Source organism: Dermochelys coriacea, chromosome 9 (assembly GCF_009764565.3).
Source record: "Dermochelys coriacea isolate rDerCor1 chromosome 9, rDerCor1.pri.v4, whole genome shotgun sequence".
NCBI classification, from domain to species: Eukaryota; Metazoa; Chordata; order Testudines; family Dermochelyidae; genus Dermochelys; species Dermochelys coriacea.
The window spans coordinates 24,639,753-24,659,143 of NC_050076.1; the positions used below are offsets into that span (position 1 = coordinate 24,639,753).

Consider the following 19,391-nt stretch of genomic DNA (forward strand, 5'->3'; position numbering starts at 1 on the left):
GCCCAGCGGAAGAATCTGTCCTATCTCGGGGCCTCTCCTTTTGCCCCTCCACCCCCACGAACATGATACAGTTCTGTGGTGACCTAGAATCCTATTTTCGACGTCTCAGACTCAAGGAATATTTCCAACACACCTCTGACCAACATATTAACCCACAGAGACCTTCCTGCCAACACTACAAAAAGAAGGATTCTAGGTGGACTCCTCCTGAAGGTCGAAACAGCAGCCTGGATTTCTACATAGACTGCTTCCGCCGACGTGCACGAGCTGAAATTGTGGAAAAGCAGCATCGCTTACCCCATAACCTCAGCCATGCAGAACACAGTGCCATCCACAGCCTCAGAAACAACTCTGACATCATAATCAAAAAGGCTGACAAAGGAGGTGCTGTCGTCATCATGAATAGGTCAGAGTATGAACAAGAGGCTACTAGGCAGCTCTCCAACACCACTTTCTACAAGCCATTACCCTCTGATCCCAGTGAGAGTTACCAAAAGAAACTACAGCATTTGCTCAAAAAACTCCCTGAAAAAGCACAAGAACAAATCCGCACAGACACACCCCTGGAGCCAGGACCTGGGGTATTCTATCTGCTACCCAAGATCCATAAACCTGGAAATCCTGGACGCCCCATCATCTCAGGCATTGGCACCCTGACAGCAGGATTGTCTGGCTATGTAGACTCCCTCCTCAGGCCCTTCGTTACCAGCACTCCCAGCTATCTTCGAGACACCACCGATTTCCTGAGGAAACTACAGTCCATTGGTGATCTTCCTAAAAACACCATCCTAGCCACTATGGATGTAGAAGCCCTCTACACCAATATTCCACACAAAGATGGACTACAAGCCGTCAGGAACAGTATCCCCGATACTGTCACGGCTAACCTGGTGGCAGAACTTTGTGACTTTGTCCTGACCCATAACTATTTCACATTTGGTGACAATGTATACCTTCAAATCAGCGGCACTGCGATGGGTACCCGCATGGCCCCACAGTATGCCAACATTTTTATGGCTGACTTAGAACAACGCTTCCTCAGCTCTCGTTCCCTAATGCCCCTACTCTACTTGCGCTACATTGATGACATCTTCATCATCTGGACCCATGGAAAAGAAGCTCTTGAGGAATTCCACCATGATTTCAACAATTTCCATCCCACCATCAACCTCAGCCTGGACCAGTCCACACAAGAGATCCACTTCCTGGACACTACGGTGCTAATAAGCGATGGTCACATAAACACCACCCTATATCGGAAACCTACTGACCGCTATTCCTACCTACATGCCTCTAGCTTTCATCCAGATCATACCACTCGATCCATTGTCTACAGCCAAGCGCTACGATATAACCGCATTTGCTCCAACCCCTCAGACAGAGACAAACACCTACAAGATCTCTATCATGCATTCCTACAACTACAGTACCCACCTGCTGAAGTGAAGAAACAGATTGACAGAGCCAGAAGAGTACCCAGAAGTCACCTACTACAGGACAGGCCCAACAAAGAAAACAACAGAACGCCACTAGCCATCACCTTCAGCCCCCAACTAAAACCCCTCCAACGCATCATCAAGGATCTACAACCTATCCTGAAGGACGAGCCATCGCTCTCTCAGATCTTGGGAGATAGACCAGTCCTTGCTTACAGACAGCCCCCCAATCTGAAGCAAATACTCACCAGCAACCACACACCACACAACAGAACCACTAACCCAGGAACCTATCCTTGCAACAAAGCCCGTTGCCAACTCTGTCCACATATCTATTCAGGGGATACCATCATAGGGCCTAATCACATCAGCCACACTATCAGAGGCTCCTTCACCTGCGCATCTACCAATGTGATATATGCCATCATGTGCCAGCAATGCCCCTCTGCCATGTACATTGGCCAAACTGGACAGTCTCTACGTAAAAGAATGAATGGACACAAATCAGACGTCAAGAATTATAACATTCAAAAACCAGTTGGAGAACACTTCAATCTCTCTGGTCACTCGATCACAGACCTAAGAGTGGCTATACTTCAACAAAAAAGCTTCAAAAACAGACTCCAACGAGAGACTGCTGAATTGGAATTAATTTGCAAACTGGATACAATTAACTTAGGCTTGAATAGAGACTGGGAATGGATGAGTCATTACACAAAGTAAAACTATTTCCCCATGGTATTTCTCCCTCCCACCCCACCCCCCACTGTTCCTCTGATATTCTTGTTAACTGCTGGAATTAGCCTACCTGCTTGTCACCATGAAAGGTTTTCCTCCTTCCCCCCCCTGCTGTTGGTGATGGCTTATCTTAAGTGATCACTCTCCTTACAGTGTGTATGATAAACCCATTGTTTCATGTTCTCTGTGTGTGTGTATATAAATCTCTACTCTGTTTTTTCCACCAAATGCATCCGATGAAGTGAGCTGTAGCTCACGAAAGCTTATGCTCTAATAAATTTGTTAGTCTCTAAGGTGCCACAAGTACTCCTTTTCTTTTTGAGAATACAGACTAACACGGCTGCTACTCTGAAACCAGAATTAGTACAGAAAACTGCAGATACCAAAATACACACGTTACACACAGGTTGGTGGGTACCCAGAATGTATCTCTCAGAGAACAGGTTTCAGAGTAGCAGCTGTGTTAGTCTGTCTTCGCAAAAAAGAAAAGGAGTACTTGTGGCACCTTAGAGACTAACAAATTTATTTGAGCATAAGCTTTCGTGAGCTACAGCTCTCACAAGAGCTTATGCTCAAATAAATTTGTTAGTCTCTAAGGTGCCACAAGTACTCCTTTTCTCTCAGAGAACCAACTGACAAACCTAGTTATACTTATTTAACAGTAAAGACTGCTACTTAATCAGTATGACAATTCTGTTGATAATTCTGTTTAATTAGGGCTCTGACGATTTACTGATGATAGGCCTTTGTATTTAATCTCAGTCTTGGGCTAGTTTTGTCTGTTTGCTTCTCTAATAGCAGCTCTAAGTCTCCCTTTAGTGATCATACAAATAAGAAATATAAGAAATACTTCCCACACCTCCTGTTAAACTTATTCCATCCATGCTGAGCTGCTATACTGGACTTCTCATGGCTGCCCTTGCCACTGGGTAAACAGCAGGCTTAGGTCCTTTCACATTAGACATAGTGCCTCTTCCCATCTCCATTGGACTGTTCGGTAATCTGATAAGCTCATTATAATTCTGCAGCTCACTAGACAGCAGTATTATCATTAAAAAGGAATATTCTGCTAACTGCAAATTCCATTTAATCAGAATGAAAGACCATCTACCATATCATAATTTCTGAAAAAGAAGATTGTTCAGTGTCTCTAGTTATATCCCACCATGTCAGCATAATACAGAACATGCCATGCTTCAATATAACAGACCACTGAACTCTAAATCATTATGCAAATATGAAGATATACAGCTCATTCACACACAAGAAGAGTTCTCCATTAGATTTAATTTACAAATCCCACCCTCTCCTATGTCGTGATTTTTATGCCTAGTTTTTAATGATTGTATCTTTCATTATTTGTTTCCTCAGGCCACTATCTTATGGTATTTACTAAAAGTCGTATAGTGATTTCAAAGGAATATTTTTATCACTGCTCCTATAGAGTAACTCTTGATGAAAGCAGAAAGGAATACATATGCCAGCAATACTCCCTATTGAAGATAGACATGTAACCACAATGGACCAGTATCAGTATGGAATAACTGTTCCAGAGTGAGCCATCCATTGCCTGAGCCCTGCTGCGCCACCGGCCAGGAGCCTCCTGTGGTAAGCACCTCCCGGCCAGAGCCTTCACCTTGCACCTGCTCCCACACCCTAACCCCCTGCCCCAGGTCAGAACCCCATCCTGCAACCAAACTCCCTCCCAGGCTCTGCACCCTCCATTAATATAGTAGAAATGTACAGCCTGTGATGACTTACCAAAATTCATGGAGTGGCCCTCCTGCAAAAATTATTGCCCACCCCTTATCTAGGTACTTATATGACTCTCTCTCTATGGGAATGGTCCCCAAACTGTGGGACACCCCTCCCTAGAGGGGCATGGAGGAACATTTGGGAGGGTGCGTGGCGAGACCCAAGCCAGCCCCCACAGTGTGCAGGGAGGGGGCGCCACCTAGCCACTCTGCGTTACCAACAAGTAGAGCTACTCACAGTAGTCTAACCTAAAAGCAAAAAAAGGAATGGGGTCTGTATCTGAGAGAAACACATCCAGTCTCTTGGCCAATCACAAATTAAAAAAGGCATTTTTGGCCACTGATGAAATCTCACCCTCTAGCCAGCCCCATCTCACCCATGCGAAAACCAGGACCAGGGCAATGCACTGAGTGGTCAGTAAATGTAACAACTTAATACGTCAGCAGCAATGAGCCGGGATACTTAGAAAAGGTACATAATGAGGCACAATAGCTTATTTATTTTTATTATTCAAATACAGCTGGATCAAAATCCCATTAAGTCAATGGGAAAACTTCCTTTTGCTACTACTACACTTGGAACTAGAATCCTAAAAATAGTAGTGTAGCCACGGTAGCAGTGAGCAGCAGCATAGGCTAGCTGCCCTAAGTACAGGGCCTCCCAGACTCAGGCCACTGCTTGTTGCTCCCCGTGCTACTGCAGCTACACTATTATTTTTAGCACGCTAGCTCAATCAGAGCTAGCATAAGTATGTCTACTTGAGCTGAGAAGCACACCCCCAGCTAGGATGGCCACTGCCCCATCCTCAAAATACTGGACATTTCAGTACTTCTGGGAAAGGAATGGGCCTACCCCCACCAGCGTGACCTTGCACACACAGTGCGACCTCGCACACAGTGCGTGCAAGGTCATGCCGCATGGAGAAAGCCATTTTGAAAGCACCCCACCCCCTGCTGGTGTGAAGATGCATGAAAGCCATGCCTGCAGGTGTGGAGCAGCGTGCTTTTCAAAATGGCATCGGTGAAACTGGACAAAACCACATCTGGTTTTGAACTGGAGTTGGGACAAATCATAGAAAAAGAGGACTATCCAGCTTAAAACCAGATGAATGGCCTGTCTGCCCCCAGCTTCAAGTGTAGACATAACCTTTGACTCCAGTGGGGTTTGAATCAAGCCTATAGTATGGGCCAGGTCTCCAGGGGGAAAAATGCATTGGTGAAATTTTCATTAACTGTTCGAGCTTTGCTACAAAAATACTGATAAATGGAAAATGTAGTTCACCTCTAGCAAACAGCTCTAAGCAAGAAGAATGTGCTGCTACATCATCTGCTAATACACTGAATGTTACCGTTATTCACTGTGTAACTGATGCCCAGGGCTGTAAAAACAATTAGAAACAAATGCACTCTTCTAAAAAAGGTTTTTGAACCAAAGAAAACGGAGAATCTATTTCTTCTTTATTCCAGGCTCAGAGCCCAGAATGGAAAAAAAAAATCAAAAACACTGCAATAAGCAGAATGGGCTACAGACTGTGTATTATGTAACTCTGAGTGGCCATACATATTATAGGAGTAAAGATTTATTGGCAATGACTGCTGAAGATGTTCTCTAACTCAATTTCAAATGTTACAGTCATGTTAAATTATTACTCTCCTTGCGTGACTGTTAAAGGATGACAGGGTGCTTTCCCTGTAGGCCACTAGTGCAATTCAGTGTTTCTTCTCTAGTGTTTTCAAGACATTCCAGGTGAATTCTAACTGAAAGTTATTATTATCATAGGGCTTGTTAATGCTCAATGTGTAATGAGTTAGCAGTTTCAGTCCATTTCACAAAAGCTAACACCACAACTACAGTCTTTAGAATTAGGCTGATGAGTGGCTGGACAAAGACTTACAACCACTCTCTCACTCCTAAAGATGGTCTCTCCAGAACAGTCTCAATGTAGAGTGGTAAGGCATTGCAGGGAAGCTTTCAGTGCTGCTGCTCATTCCATACTATTACGTGGTCAGAGGACTTCAGTGTCTAGTGAAATCAGCAACACATACTAACCTTTCACAAACACCACATTATTGCTAATTAAACAAACAAAATGATACTGTTTAGATTAGAATCATATTATAAACCTACAAGTAGAAAATACATACTGGTTCAAAATAAGAGCACAGAAAATGAGGGCACAAGAAGCGGTACAGAATATAGAGTGAAGTCTGGTTAGGAAGAGAAGCAGAAAAATGAGAGAAAATAATGGAAACCTGCTCCTCAAAACTTTTTGGGCTCGGAGAAGCCAAAAAATACTGAATTTCTTTTACAAAAGATGGTAATGGAGGTACACTATTATTTTGGTAAGAAATCTACTAGTGTCATGATGGATCACCAAAAAACATGTAATGGCATATCCGCAATAGAAGGTGAAATATAGTACATCTCCAACAACCCTACAGTATCAAATAAAAAGAAATCAACATATTGTGGAAACTTGTTTATAATGACTATAACAAACAAGTTCCATACCAAACCAAGTTCTTTATATCATCACCAACAAATATCCAAGATGGACTACTATAAGGTGCATAATTAGGAACTTAGATCTGAAAAAATATTTATGGTTAGTGTGTGTGAAAGGTAGAAAAAAGGACAAACAAATAGTGGGAGAAAGGATAAGAAGGATGAAGGCAGGAACAGAAGTAGGAAAAGGCTTTTTTAAAAACCACAATTTCCACGTTCAGTTTTCTCCTGTCTTCCAAAAACTAAGCTGACATATATGGTGCAATATTAAATAATCAGTTTGCAGATGCAACAACAAAAGCTACACTGTGGGCCCAAGAAAAGAACAGAATTTCATAACTAGTGCTTCTGGTTTAAGCTTTAAAGTAATACTTGCTGATAAATAGGTAGAAGAAAATGCAGACTCACCTATTTGTATTAATTGAGAAAGGAAACATTTACAGCTCTTGATCACTGTACCCAAGACAATCAGTTTAAAGCCATTTCATATCAGTTTAATACTGGAGAGTGGTACAGTGCTGACAGATATTTAAAACAGTGAAAACAACATATGTTGCAGAACTAGATGTATAGTCCAATTTCCCTGCTTCTCCTGTTGCTTGTTAGGTTTTCACATAGTCACAAGGAAGAGAAAAACCTCTTTAAAAAAAAAAGTGACAGAAGAACCATAAAAACTGGGGGAAAAGGACTCAGTTGGTGTACCTGAAACTACCTGTAACTAATGTTTTAAAATTGCCTAGAATTCAAGTTGATTATGCCCTTTAATGTAAAAAGACTTTTTTTTCCTTTTTGAGAATAAATGTCTGACTGAATGAACTTGTTAATTTGGTTCTCCAGTTTTATTACTGTGTGATGATGAATGTAGGCACTAAGCAAAATCAACCAACAGATAAAATACAGTAAAAGAAATATTTATGCATTTGGTACTGCCAATCTACTGAAGTTCCTATGAAGGCAAAACTCCCACTACGTTAATGGGACTACCGCAACATAACTTGCATTTTGCATGGCAGTAAATGTTTGCAAGATGGGTTCCCACGTAGGACTTAGAAATAAGAACTTAGAAGCCATTTCAAAACTACACACATACAGTACTAACCAATTTCACATCAGTTTCAGTGCTCTAAATAATTCTTTTTGGAAACTGAATTGTAAGCTTTTCAGTGCAAGGTTTCTGTTTTTTCTTTAGCAGATTATTGTACCTATTGTAAGGCAGAAAGTACACATTTCAGAAATGTAAAATCCTTATTCTGTCAGCCATAATAGTCTAAATTTTTATTTGAACGATTTTAGATAAATTATGACTCCAGTAATAAAGATATTTTCCATCTTTGTCAATGGCTTTCTCTGAAATAATCTGACCTTTCTTTCACTTAAATTTATTGACTGGCTCTAAACTATTCAGGTAGTAAATATTTGCTTCTAAGGAATGCTTCAAACTATGATTTAAATTAAAATACTAAAATGTATTCAGGTATGAACTACACTTGATTCAGGTTGATTCTGAAAGGAAAGCCATTCTGAAACCATCCTTTCAACTACATTGATGAGAGTGTTAATATGAAAAAATATAAGGATAAATATCATGTTCCAACCTTTCTGTTTTTGATTCACTCTCAGCTGTGCACTGTTCAAAGTCTTGACTAAGACACTGTAGTTGTGCTTGAAGTCTTTTTTCCCGCTCTACACTTCCTTCATATAACTTCATCTCCTTTTCCATTGCTTTTACTTTGTCTTCCATCAGCTTAAACTCATGAAGGATCAAATAGCTGACTCCACAATATTTACACACCGTCTCATCCCGGGACATCTAGAAAAAGAACTAGTCATCAAAATGCTTTAAAGAAATGTATTGAAACTAATTAGTGAATTGAACAAATCTAAAACAGGACTAAATTTAAATGATTACCACAAGGATTATTGATGATCAGAAGTCTATTTATTGATTTACCGTATAATAACTAAAATATTTGCTACATTAGCAAAATTAAATCGAACTATAACCCAGTAGTTCTGCCTATTGGAATCCTTACAAGGTGCCTGGACTTGTTAATGTACCATACATACCCAGGTGTCCCCAAAAGAGAAGATGGACTCTCTGAAGTATATTTTCTGGGGAAACAGTTCAAAATAAAGAAGAACACCCCAGTTTGTATTTTAGAAAGCTAACTCTTAGTAGGACTTTCAGATTGTCTGAGCCAAAAAGTGTTGCTCTGTGCTGTTTCCGGCCAACTCATCTTCTCTTAAATAGACCAGAAGAACAGCTGGAAGTGAATGAAGTGATACAATCCAGCAAGTCTTACAAAAGCACATTCAGAGTTCACAAAAACCATGAGTAAAATAGTGATCATCATTAGGTCTGCTTACATGGCATGTGTGTCATATGGAAACTCTATATGATTTGGCAGGTGTGAAGTTATTCATCATCAAAAGAGAAATTATTCAGCACAAAATAGACAATTGATTGAACCACGTTTTCTTAAACTGAGTGGCAGAGTTAACTGGCAAGACACTGCAAGACTTTCAGCAAAGCTTGGTGAAAAGCTAACACACAGGGAAATGTGATGAGGCTTTCAGACATACAAGATATTCAGTTAGTCAGTTATCCCTGGGCTTTCCATTCTAGTCTCTCCAAGACTTCCAGATCAATTCCAGTACAATTATGTTTTTTTCCAACAATAGCTCTGCAAACTCAGCTTATTCTTTCCAGCTCATTCATCAGGGACAGTAGAGTTTCTGCAACTGGAACATACATATTTTACAATTATGTTGATGCTACGTAAACCAGAATAGAATTCTGCTATTTCCCCCCCACAATGGTGTTGTCTCTCTGATGCAGGAGTAAAACTTACTTTTGTCAGTTAGATAAGCAACTTTAACACACAAAGCAGATCTGTTGAATTGCCCCAATGGCCAGGTTCAATAAAGCGGCCTTTCCACCAGAGCAGCATGGCCTAATGGCCAAAGTCAGAGTAGCCCACTTCTGTGGGATTGTGTGATCTATTGGCCCATTGGGGAACTGGGGCACCATTTAGGAGGGTGTGGCCCTCCCTGCTCCTCTAAGTCCCAACCCAGACCCCTGGCAATAGTGGAGGTGCTCACCACCCAGTCAACAGGGATCCTCCTGAAACACACTGACTGGTTCCCTGTTTCACTCACTAGAGAAGAGTTTAAGTCCCCTGGACTGCTTCCTACCCTTTCTCCCTTAGCAATTCTCCATAGTTCCCCATGGTCTTTGGGGTCCTCAGCTGGCGTAGCTCCTGCCGGTGAGGTCTCTTCTGCAGGCTCGTCAGACAGCCTGGAGTCCATCTGGAACACTGCGTGCCATGGCTCTGTAGTCAGAGCCTGTAGCAGTTCCCTTGAGAGAGCCCGCAGCCTGGATCCTCCCCCTTCAGCATCCTGCCCAGATTGAATTGGGCTGCTTCCTTTTATACTCTGCCTCCAAGCTGAGCACACCCAGCAGGGGCTGCACTTCCTCAGCCTGCAAAAGCACAGTTAACCGTTTCAGGGCTGGTGTGGGGTAGGTATACCCTGCCACACGCCTTACCCCTCAAGACAGGATCTGGCGGGGGTCCTTCCCCCTTGTCCTCCTGTAGTGGGGCAGCTGCCCTACACTGGCGTGGAAGGGGTTAAAGCAAGCCAGAATGGCTGCACAGAGCCTCAGCTAATCAAGTGGAGGCTTGAAAGCAGCCTATCAGGGCCAGGCTGGGCCCTATGAGAAGGCTGCAGGGCACAGAGCAGCAGAGTTTCTCCCTGGAGAACAAAGTGAGAAGAACTGGTTCTGAGAGAAGCACCTAAGACACAGCAGTGCTGGGCAGGGTCAGCAGAGGTTGGGAGAGCTCTAGGCTGGCAACTGCCAGACTGGGGCCCTGACACAAAGGGGCAGAGAAGGTGCTGGGGCTATGGGGAAGTGGCCCAGGAAAGCAGGCAGTAGAAGAAAGTTAGAGGAAAGCAGCCCAACCCCAGTTCCGAAGCATCTGTTTGTAAAATGAAGGGGTTTGAGAAGTCTGGGGGGAAGAGGACTGGCTCCTGGGTAAGTCGCTCCTTCAAGGTCTGAAAGGCCCACTCACAATCCTCCAACCATTGAACATTCCGCGGTCGGGAGTTCTTCATGAGGTCGGGGGGGGGGTGACTATCATGGTGAAGTCTGGCACAAACCGCCAGTCGTATCTTGCCAAGCCGAGGAACTGCCTTACCTTCCTTTTTGTCGTAGGAGCGGGGAAATCTCTTAGGGCCTGGACCTCGGGAAATGGAGTTGTCCTGCCCCCACCGTATATCCCAAGTAAGTCACTTTCTTCCACCCGAGGGGAAACTTGGAGGAATTTCCTGTGAGTCCTGCTTCCTTCAGGACTTGTAGCACCATTGAGAGATGTAGGTGTACCTCCCAGCTTGCGCTCTACACCACTATGTCATCAATATATGCGGCTGCATACTGTCAGTGTGGCTGCAACAGCTGGTCCATTAAACGCTGGAATGCAGCCATGCCCATCTAGCCTGAAGGGCATGGTGATGAAATGATACAAGACAAAGGGCATAGGGAAGGTTATCTTCTCTCATTATGTCAGGGTAAGGGATATTTGCCAGTACCCTTTGGTCAAGTCTAACATTGATAAAAACTTGGCACTTGGGCGATGTTGGTTGCGGACTTTCTGTCCGGGCACAATGTCTATCTGATGGCTGGTGATCCTGCTCTGGATGGATGAGTAAGATAAAATGGAGGGGAAGCTCTGGACCAACTGCTTGTTGTTCAGGGCTTGCCCCATTGTGATTGGTGTTGGGTCGGGAGGTCCACTGGCCCCAATTCGGGTTCTGGGGGGTAGTGGCAATTAGCAGACCCTCCCATGCCTTCCAGACTTTCAAAAGGTTACATGGTATACCATAAGGTCTTTTCGTCGCCCAGGGAGCTGGACCTCAGTCTACTGGCCCCATGCGCCAAACAATCTCAAATGGTCCCTGCCATTTGGCAAGCAGTTTTGATTCTGAAGATGGTAATAGCAGCAAGACCCTATCCCCAGGCTCAGAAGTCCATAGCTTGGCCTCCTGATTATACTGGAGTTCCTGGGTGTGCTGCACCTGCAGCAAATTTTCCCAGGAAAACTCTCCCAGCTTCTGGAGATGTTCTCACAGATGCAGGATGTAGGGGACTGACCCCATGACCCTTGATTCCTGTTCTTCCCAGGTTTCTTGGAGCAGGTTCAGGATTCCCCTTGGCTGTCTCCCTTAAAAGACCTCAAATGGGGAGAATCCCATGGAGGCTTGGGGAACCTCTCACACGACAAACAGCAATGCGAGCAGCAACTTGTCCTATTGCCATGGGTCGTCATCCATGAACTTCCAAAACATAGCCTTCAGGGTTCCGTTGAACCTCTCAACTAGCACATCGGTCTGTGGGTGATAGACCGATGTTCTGAGAGCTCGAATGTTTAATAGACAACAATTTGGCCATCAGCTTGGACAAGACATTCATTCCATGGCCTGTCAAGATTTCTCTGGGTATTCCTACCCTGGCAAAAATCTTAAGGAATTCTGTGGCTATGGCAGGGGCCATGGTTGTCCGTAGCGAGACAGCCTCCAGGTATCGGGTCACATTGTTGACTACCACGAGGATATACTGGAACCCTGATGCACTTTTCTCCAAAGGCCCCACCAAGTCTAGGCCGATCCTCTCGAAGGCCAGCATGCTGGCACTTGGGGCAGGAGGCACAAAAGTCCCGCACTTCCTGGTGTATACCCGGCCAGAAGAATCTCAGCGCCACACATTGCAAAGTCTTCTCACACCCCATATGCCCAGCCCAGGGCATTGCATGGGCTAGCCATAACAGATCCCGTCGAAACTGGCAGGGGATCAACAGCTGGTGGAGCTCTTCTCCCATCTTGGGTATCTGGGTCACCCAATAAAGGCAGTCCTGGTGGACCTCAAAATATGGTCCTTGGGGGCATCAGGCAGCCTGGAGTCCATCTGGAACTCTGCGTGCCATGGCTCTGTAGTTGGAGTCACAGCCTATAGCAGCTCCCTGGCAAGAGCTTGCAGTCTGCATCCTTCCTCCTTCAGCCACCTGCCCAGACTGAGTTGGGCTGCTTCCTTTTATACTCTGCCTCCAGGCTGAGCATGCCCAGCAAAGCCGGAGGGGCGGGACTTCCTCAGCCTGCAAAGCACAGTTAACCCTTTGGGGGCTGGTATGGGGTAGGTATACCCTGTCACAGACTCAAAGAGGAGAGGGGCGGAGGCGACATGGTGAGAACAATAGGAAGATTATTTTAACAGTGCATTTTGAATTGACTGGAGGGGAGTGATGTGGGTATCAGGAAGGTCACAAAGGAGGTGATTACAGTAGTCAAGTTAGGAGAGGGCTTGGAGAATTGGTTTAGTTACTTGGACAGACAGAAAAGATCAGATCATCAAAATCTTGTGTAGTAAGAAGCTGCAAGATCTAATTGTAGCTTGAATGTGCAGGGCAAGAGAAATAAGAGTCTAAAGAGGTTGCAGGCCTGCGTAACAAGAAGTTTAGTAATGTTGCCAACAGAGAGAGAGAGAGATTGGAATGTGGCGGGCTTGGAAAGAAAGTTCAGTTTTATCCAGGGCCTGGTCTACACTCGGGGGGAGGATCGATCTAAGATACACAACTTCAGCTACGAGAATAGCATAGCTGAAGTCGACGTATCTTAGATCGACTTAGAATCACTTACTTCGCATCCTCGCAGCGCGAGATCGACGGCCGCCGCTCCCCTGTTGACTCCACTTCTGCCTCTCACCCTGGTGGAGTCCGGAATCGACAGCAGAGCGATCGGGGATCGATTTATCACGTCTACACTAGACGCGATAAATCGATCCCCGATAGATTGATCACTACCCACCGATCCGATGGGTAGTGTAGACGTGGCCCATGTTAAGTTTAAACTGATGGTGAGATATCTAGAAAGAGATGTCAGAGAGAAAAGCTAAACTGATTAAGTGAAGAGAGAAAGGTCTGGAGTGGAGAGATTGCATTTGTGAGTCATCAGGGTAGAACTGATATTTGTAGCTATGTGAATAGATAGATTACCCAGACAAAGGATGTAGACAGAGAAAAAAGTGGGCCTCAGATCAACGCATGTGTCCAGGGCCAATCAGAGGGGGGTCCAGAAGGGCCATTTAGATACTTGTAAATTTTGTGGCATTTGATAAGTTTCGCAACTTGTTTTTATGTGCATCCCTATTGGACCAAAATGTGATACACTCTCGCAGCTTAGAGCTGCAAATTTAAGCAAATAAGATATGTGATCTGGTAAAAGACATAATTTTTTTGCACAGAAAAAGGCTAGAAAAGCATTTGAAAAAAAATTCAATTATGTCTCACTCTTTTTTTTGGGCCTTATTTTGTTTTCATGTGTCATCATTTTTTATGTTTATTATGGCTAGGAGCCTCAAATGCTGGAAGTGGCCCAGTCCTCTCTGGACCTCTGAGAGGGCCTGTGTGGACCCCTGAGAAAGTGAGAAGGGTGATCTGCTGAAGGAGACACTGACCAATCAACCACCAAAGAGGCAGTAGGAGAACCAGAAGAGGACAAAGTTTCAAAAAAGATTATATGCCCTACAGTGTCAAAAAGCAGCAGAAAGGTCAAGGAGAGTGAGGATATGGAAGGGGATCTGTAATTTAGGCAACACAAAGTCACTAACGAGCATGATGAGAGCAGTTTCATTTGAGTGAAAAGGGTATGAACCAGTCTGGAGCAGATCCAGACTTGACTGGAGAAGATCCAGGCTAGAGTTAGAGGAGAGACGCTCAAGGGAGCAGTTATGCACAAAGTGTACGTATTATCTTAAAGGCACAGGGAAGAAGGAAGATGGGGCCATAGCTGGAAATGCAAAATAGAGTGACTGAGCATATGGGAGATCACATCATGCTCTTTATCTTTGTTTCAATTACTTATGGTCAAAGGTATCATAAAGCAGTAAGACTTAGAAAGATCAGAAATCAGAAAAACTGCAAGCATAGCCTAAGTTAAAAGAAATAAATCCCCTTGTGCTAAGGATGGTGGAAAAGAAAAAAAGAGAAAAGCTCAAACACATGCGCACACACAAAAAGAACCGGAAAGGACATTTTGTAATGTTTAAAAAAATGGGGTTGAATAGAAAAAAAGATTGCATTTAATCAAAAGGCAAGTAACTTGTCAAAAATTATTAGCTAAAGAGTCACTATTTAAAGGTTCAGTAACATGCAGCATTTTAAATGTAACTGGATAAAACAATATTTTGGGATGTTTGCTCTGGGATTACCAGGACAGGCATTATTTCCTATCTCTTAATTTTGACTCAGAATAAAATGACAATGGCTCTGAACAAACTAAAAAATCAAGTTTATTTTTCCTGGCAGTTACAATCTGTGCTTGGAAATATGAAACTGTTTATTCAGAACAAATATCATAAGATTCCAAAGCACTAAAATTACTATATTGAAAAAGGACAACATGAGCTGTTATGGAGAGGGAGGAGGGGGTTGTTATCCCAAAAAGAACATTGTGCTCTTTTGAAGTACCACCACTTCTGTCTTTCAAATAAACAATTATGGGCACTTTATTCTGTCCCAGTGTAAAGAACTCCCTCACATTAAAATTTCCAGTTCAGGCCCTTGAGTACAGATCTGTTTCAGTTTTGCTAATTGAACTAAATGGTCGGGAGCTTTTCAGATAAATTAAACTGAAGTACTAAAAATAATCTCCTTTTTGAGTTAATGAATAAAATTTGTTCTAAAATTTATTTTTTTCTAGATAAAGTAAAAATGTAACACTCCTTCAAGTCATGTTGCACTTTTAGTGCCTGATCCTGCATTCTCTGTGCACCTAAAATTTGCACTAAAATCAATGGATTTTACATCAGTGTACCCCCCGGCTTGCTACCTACCCTCTACCGCCAGCCCTGACTTTTATATGCAGAAAACCAGTTATTGTGGCACAGGTTGGCCATGGAGTTTTTATAGCATGTTGGGGGGACTTCAGAAAGAAAAAGGTTGAGAACCCCTGGTCTAGAGTACAATGAAAACACATGATTCATCAGTGAAAATGTAGCTAATTTAGGGCCTGATCCTGCTAAGTGCTCAACATCCTCAATTGCCTTTGAATTCAGCCTAACAGGATTGGGTCTTTAGAAAAAAAATGTTTAGAACTAAAGTGCATCTGCATCAGTTAAATAGTAAGAGAAAAGAACTGTGACTGCCTTTCCCTGGTAAGTGTACAGCATTGTACTGTTCCTAACATTGCTATCATGTTGTTAGACTGCTGATAAAGTCACTGAGTTTTAAATTGGAACATAAGAAGAATCATGTATACTACTATCTTTGAAAAGCCCCATTATAAACAGCTACTGATAGTTATGAACCTAAACAAATGTAATTATTTTCTTCTGTGATATGACATAGGCTTTAATTAATTGAGACAACAAGCCCCAAGTATATTAAGGCTACAAAATAGTGTCTGATAATTTATAAAGTAGTCATTCACCTCAGATAAAATTAGTTTTCAAAACTAAAAGGTTTGACAATATTAGAGGGTTGCACACTTCATTGTTTATGTAGGGCAATCCGTAAACTCAGTCAAGACCTTGTCCTACTATGGCAGGGCTCCAGGGCCCCCCATTCTTGTCTGAACTCTGTTGATTTTGGTGAAAACTGGAAATCTGGATTTTAGTGAAAATCAGGCTTTTCTGGATTTCCAGTTTTCACCGAAATCAATAGAGTTCTGACCAGAGTGTGCGGGGGAGGGCCTGTGTGGAGTGGAAGACGGGTAGAGTAGGAGCACACCTGGCCAGAATGGGCCTGAGAGGCCCTCTTGAGGGGCCCAGAGAAGCTTCTAGCAGCCCGAGTTCCACTAAAATTGGACCCACAGAGTGCCCATTTAGTGCTGCTGGCAGAGAAAGCTCTCTGCTGCCCTAACAATATCCCCTGTTCCCTAGCCCCAACCTAACCCTCATCCTAAACCCTAAAATCAGGCTTTTTCAGTTTTCTCAATTTTCACCCAAATTAAGAGAGACCAGAGTGGATGGGCAGGAAGCCTGGCTGCAATAGGACCTAACCAGAATGGGGATAAAAGGCCCGAATGTGGGGGCTGACCAGAGTTGGGGGTGAGGAATTCAGCTGAAGGAAGGGGCTGGGCTGGAGGGGGGTGAGGGGCTCACCAATCCTATTCTCACCCTAAACTCTAACCCTGAGGTCACTGCCTCACCCTTGTATCCAGCATGACCCTGCTGCCCTCCCTTAGGCCAATAAGGTCAACTCCTCATCTTTGTACTCAGAGTCATTCTGCTCCCCTCCCACAGATCTTTGTTAGGTCACTCCCTTACCCTTGTATTCTGAATGACCAAATGGTGATTTCAGTGGAAATCAGGATTTTTTAATTTTCCAATTTTTACCAACTGATGCCTACACCATTCTGTCCATTGAGGTCTTGACTATTCCCTTGAAATTTTGGAATTGACCAGATGTGGTTTTCAAAAGTTACCACCATACAGACAGACCAAAAATTGCTATCAATTTGAGTGTAGGTCCTTGCTTCACTTGGCCAAAAAGAGGACCAAGCACAGCCATTTTATGTTAATCACAATTTAAAGTTCAGAGACAAAACTTTTTACTGCTTATACACAAAGTACTTAGAATGAGAAGAGGGTTTTTTTGGTTTCTGGAATATTATGATGATAATCTATAAAGACCTGAGATCGTTAAACTGTTTAGATAAGAGTACCTTAAGGTGATATTAATCCATCAATGTTTCTGAATTCCCAGATGGCAGTGGTGATTCATAGTGCTTTTCACTATCTACAGCTGATCAAGAGACTGCTGTCCTCCCTCCCCAATGTACTACGGGAGGAGGTCTGGGTGAAACAGAGAGTAAAAAGAGTAGGAGGAGAAAAGATCAGAGATGTAAGCAGGGGTGCTGGAAAAATTTGTATAGAGGGGGTGCTGAGAGCCAGTGAACCAAACTGTAAACCCTGTATATGATGGAAACCATTTCAAGCCAGGAGATGCAGCAGCACCCCCAGCACCTGTAGTTCCAGCACCTATGGATGTAAGTGGGAAAAGGACCATGCAGGCCTCAGCAGTAAGGATGGGGAGGTTGAATCTGACATGGTAGAACACAGTAAGCCAGTTAAGTTAATCAAGGAAGAGGAGCTGTGATTGAAGCAGTTATAGGAGAGATGACTTTAGCATGGTGTTTTTGACAGACTGGAGGGCAAAGTGGTGGAGATCAGGGGAGGTACGAAAAGATTACAGCAATCAAGGCAAGAGATGGCCAATAGATGGACATTAAAAATGTTCTATTTAACTTTATATTAATGTACTAAGTGCACTGATAGCCACATATGTGAGAGAGCTCTTGAAGATTAAAAAAGCCAAAGTAGCGCAAATCACAAACAAAAAACATAACACCAAATTCATTGACAATGGGCTGACACCAGAGATAAATTTGACCCATAAGAATTTGTGCCAAGGACCTGATCTACATAACAGCAGATACTATGAAAGCATAACAAGAAGTTTGTGAAGTATAAATAATTTTGAAGGGCAGCATTTCCAGCTGTTACACTATAGCATCTCTAGGAGTAGATTCAGCTCTGAGCTGTATTAACTTTTTGAAAAACTAAAGGTGTTGCATGGCTACGCTGAACTTCTTTTAGCCCACCAAAGACAAGTGGAGAACTGAACCAAGATGGATAGCCATTCATATTATGTCTCTCTGACTCTATACAGTAGACATCTAGGGAGCATAAATTACTCAGGAGAAAGAAAGCTTTAGTGGTCTGACCCGTTCTTAGCCAGCTGAATAAGTCACGCTAGTAGCTTCTGAAATGACAAGAATGGAACCTTAAATTATTTCTACATGTCTGAATAACTTGTAAGGAGCATGACCTTGGGATACTGCCCACTTTGGCCCGTATTTTAGATTCCACTGACAAAAGTTACTATAGTACAGGAATTGCATGTTTCAGTACTTATAAAAAATGAAAAAAACCTATCCAATGCACCTGAATCTTTTTTCCTTATTCATCTACTGATTTAGAAGCAGATCTTTGTGCCCCAATGCTAAACACAGGGCTAAACACTTATATTTGAAATATTCAGTTACAAAATAACAAAATATTGGCCTTTCATCTTAAAGGCCAGCAACTAAGTCTCCCTATTTTATGAGATTTTGAAAGGTTTAGATAGATTCTGACATAAATGAAATAAAGACCTGAAGCTACATGCAGGGGTGTAACTGAATGTTTAGTTTTAGTGTTTGGCCAAACACCAAAAAACAATATTTATCCAAAACTGTATTAGAAGCTGAACAATGGATATAAACAGAAAAACAAGCTTTTACTAACCAGAAGTTCTATGTTTCGTAATTCTTTCTCCTTTCTGACTTTTTTATTCTCCCCTGTATTATTTTCTTCTTCATCTGAATTCTCCACCCCCCTCCCCTCTGTCACTCTAACTCCCTTTTCTGACAGATTACCCCTACTTTCTCCTGTTCCCTTCTCTCCTAACCCTGAATTTCCTCTAGTCTTACAAGACACTAAGAAATGACTGAGCTGATCACACATGTAGGACTACAGGGAGAAAGAGAGGTTTCCTCCTAACTATTCAACTTTGAATATGTATGCTGTTGAAACTGATCCAATTCTTTTATTCAAAGCCAAATTTCAGTACAGTCCTATTTATAAGCAAGCCTCAATTTTATGTACTCCGAGACTACAAAAAAAAGGTTATTGTGAATCAACTTTAAAGCAAGGATTTAGTTGGAAAATAACACAGTTTGCCACGTGTACAAGTAAATGGTAGAATAATTATTAGACACACAAGGTGGGTGAAGTAATATATTTTATTCTGTTGGTGAGAGACAAGCATTTGAGTTTACAGAGAGCTCTGTGTAACATGGCTACAACAGCACTGCATAGAATAATTATTAAAAATTTCCCACTGAAAAATTGCACTATTTGCACAT

The 19,391-nt window shown here is 42.8% G+C and overlaps 1 protein-coding gene across 1 annotated transcript in view; it reads right to left on the reverse strand.

Annotated features, from left to right (window-relative positions):
• LEKR1 (leucine, glutamate and lysine rich 1) overlaps positions 1–19,391 on the reverse strand; it is a 145,386-nt gene that overhangs the window by 123,765 nt on the left and 2,230 nt on the right. The window contains exon 3 of the mRNA XM_038415169.2: positions 8,030–8,244. Within this exon, the coding sequence (XP_038271097.1) occupies positions 8,030–8,244 (215 nt within the window). The remainder of the gene's footprint in view (positions 1–8,029; positions 8,245–19,391) is intronic.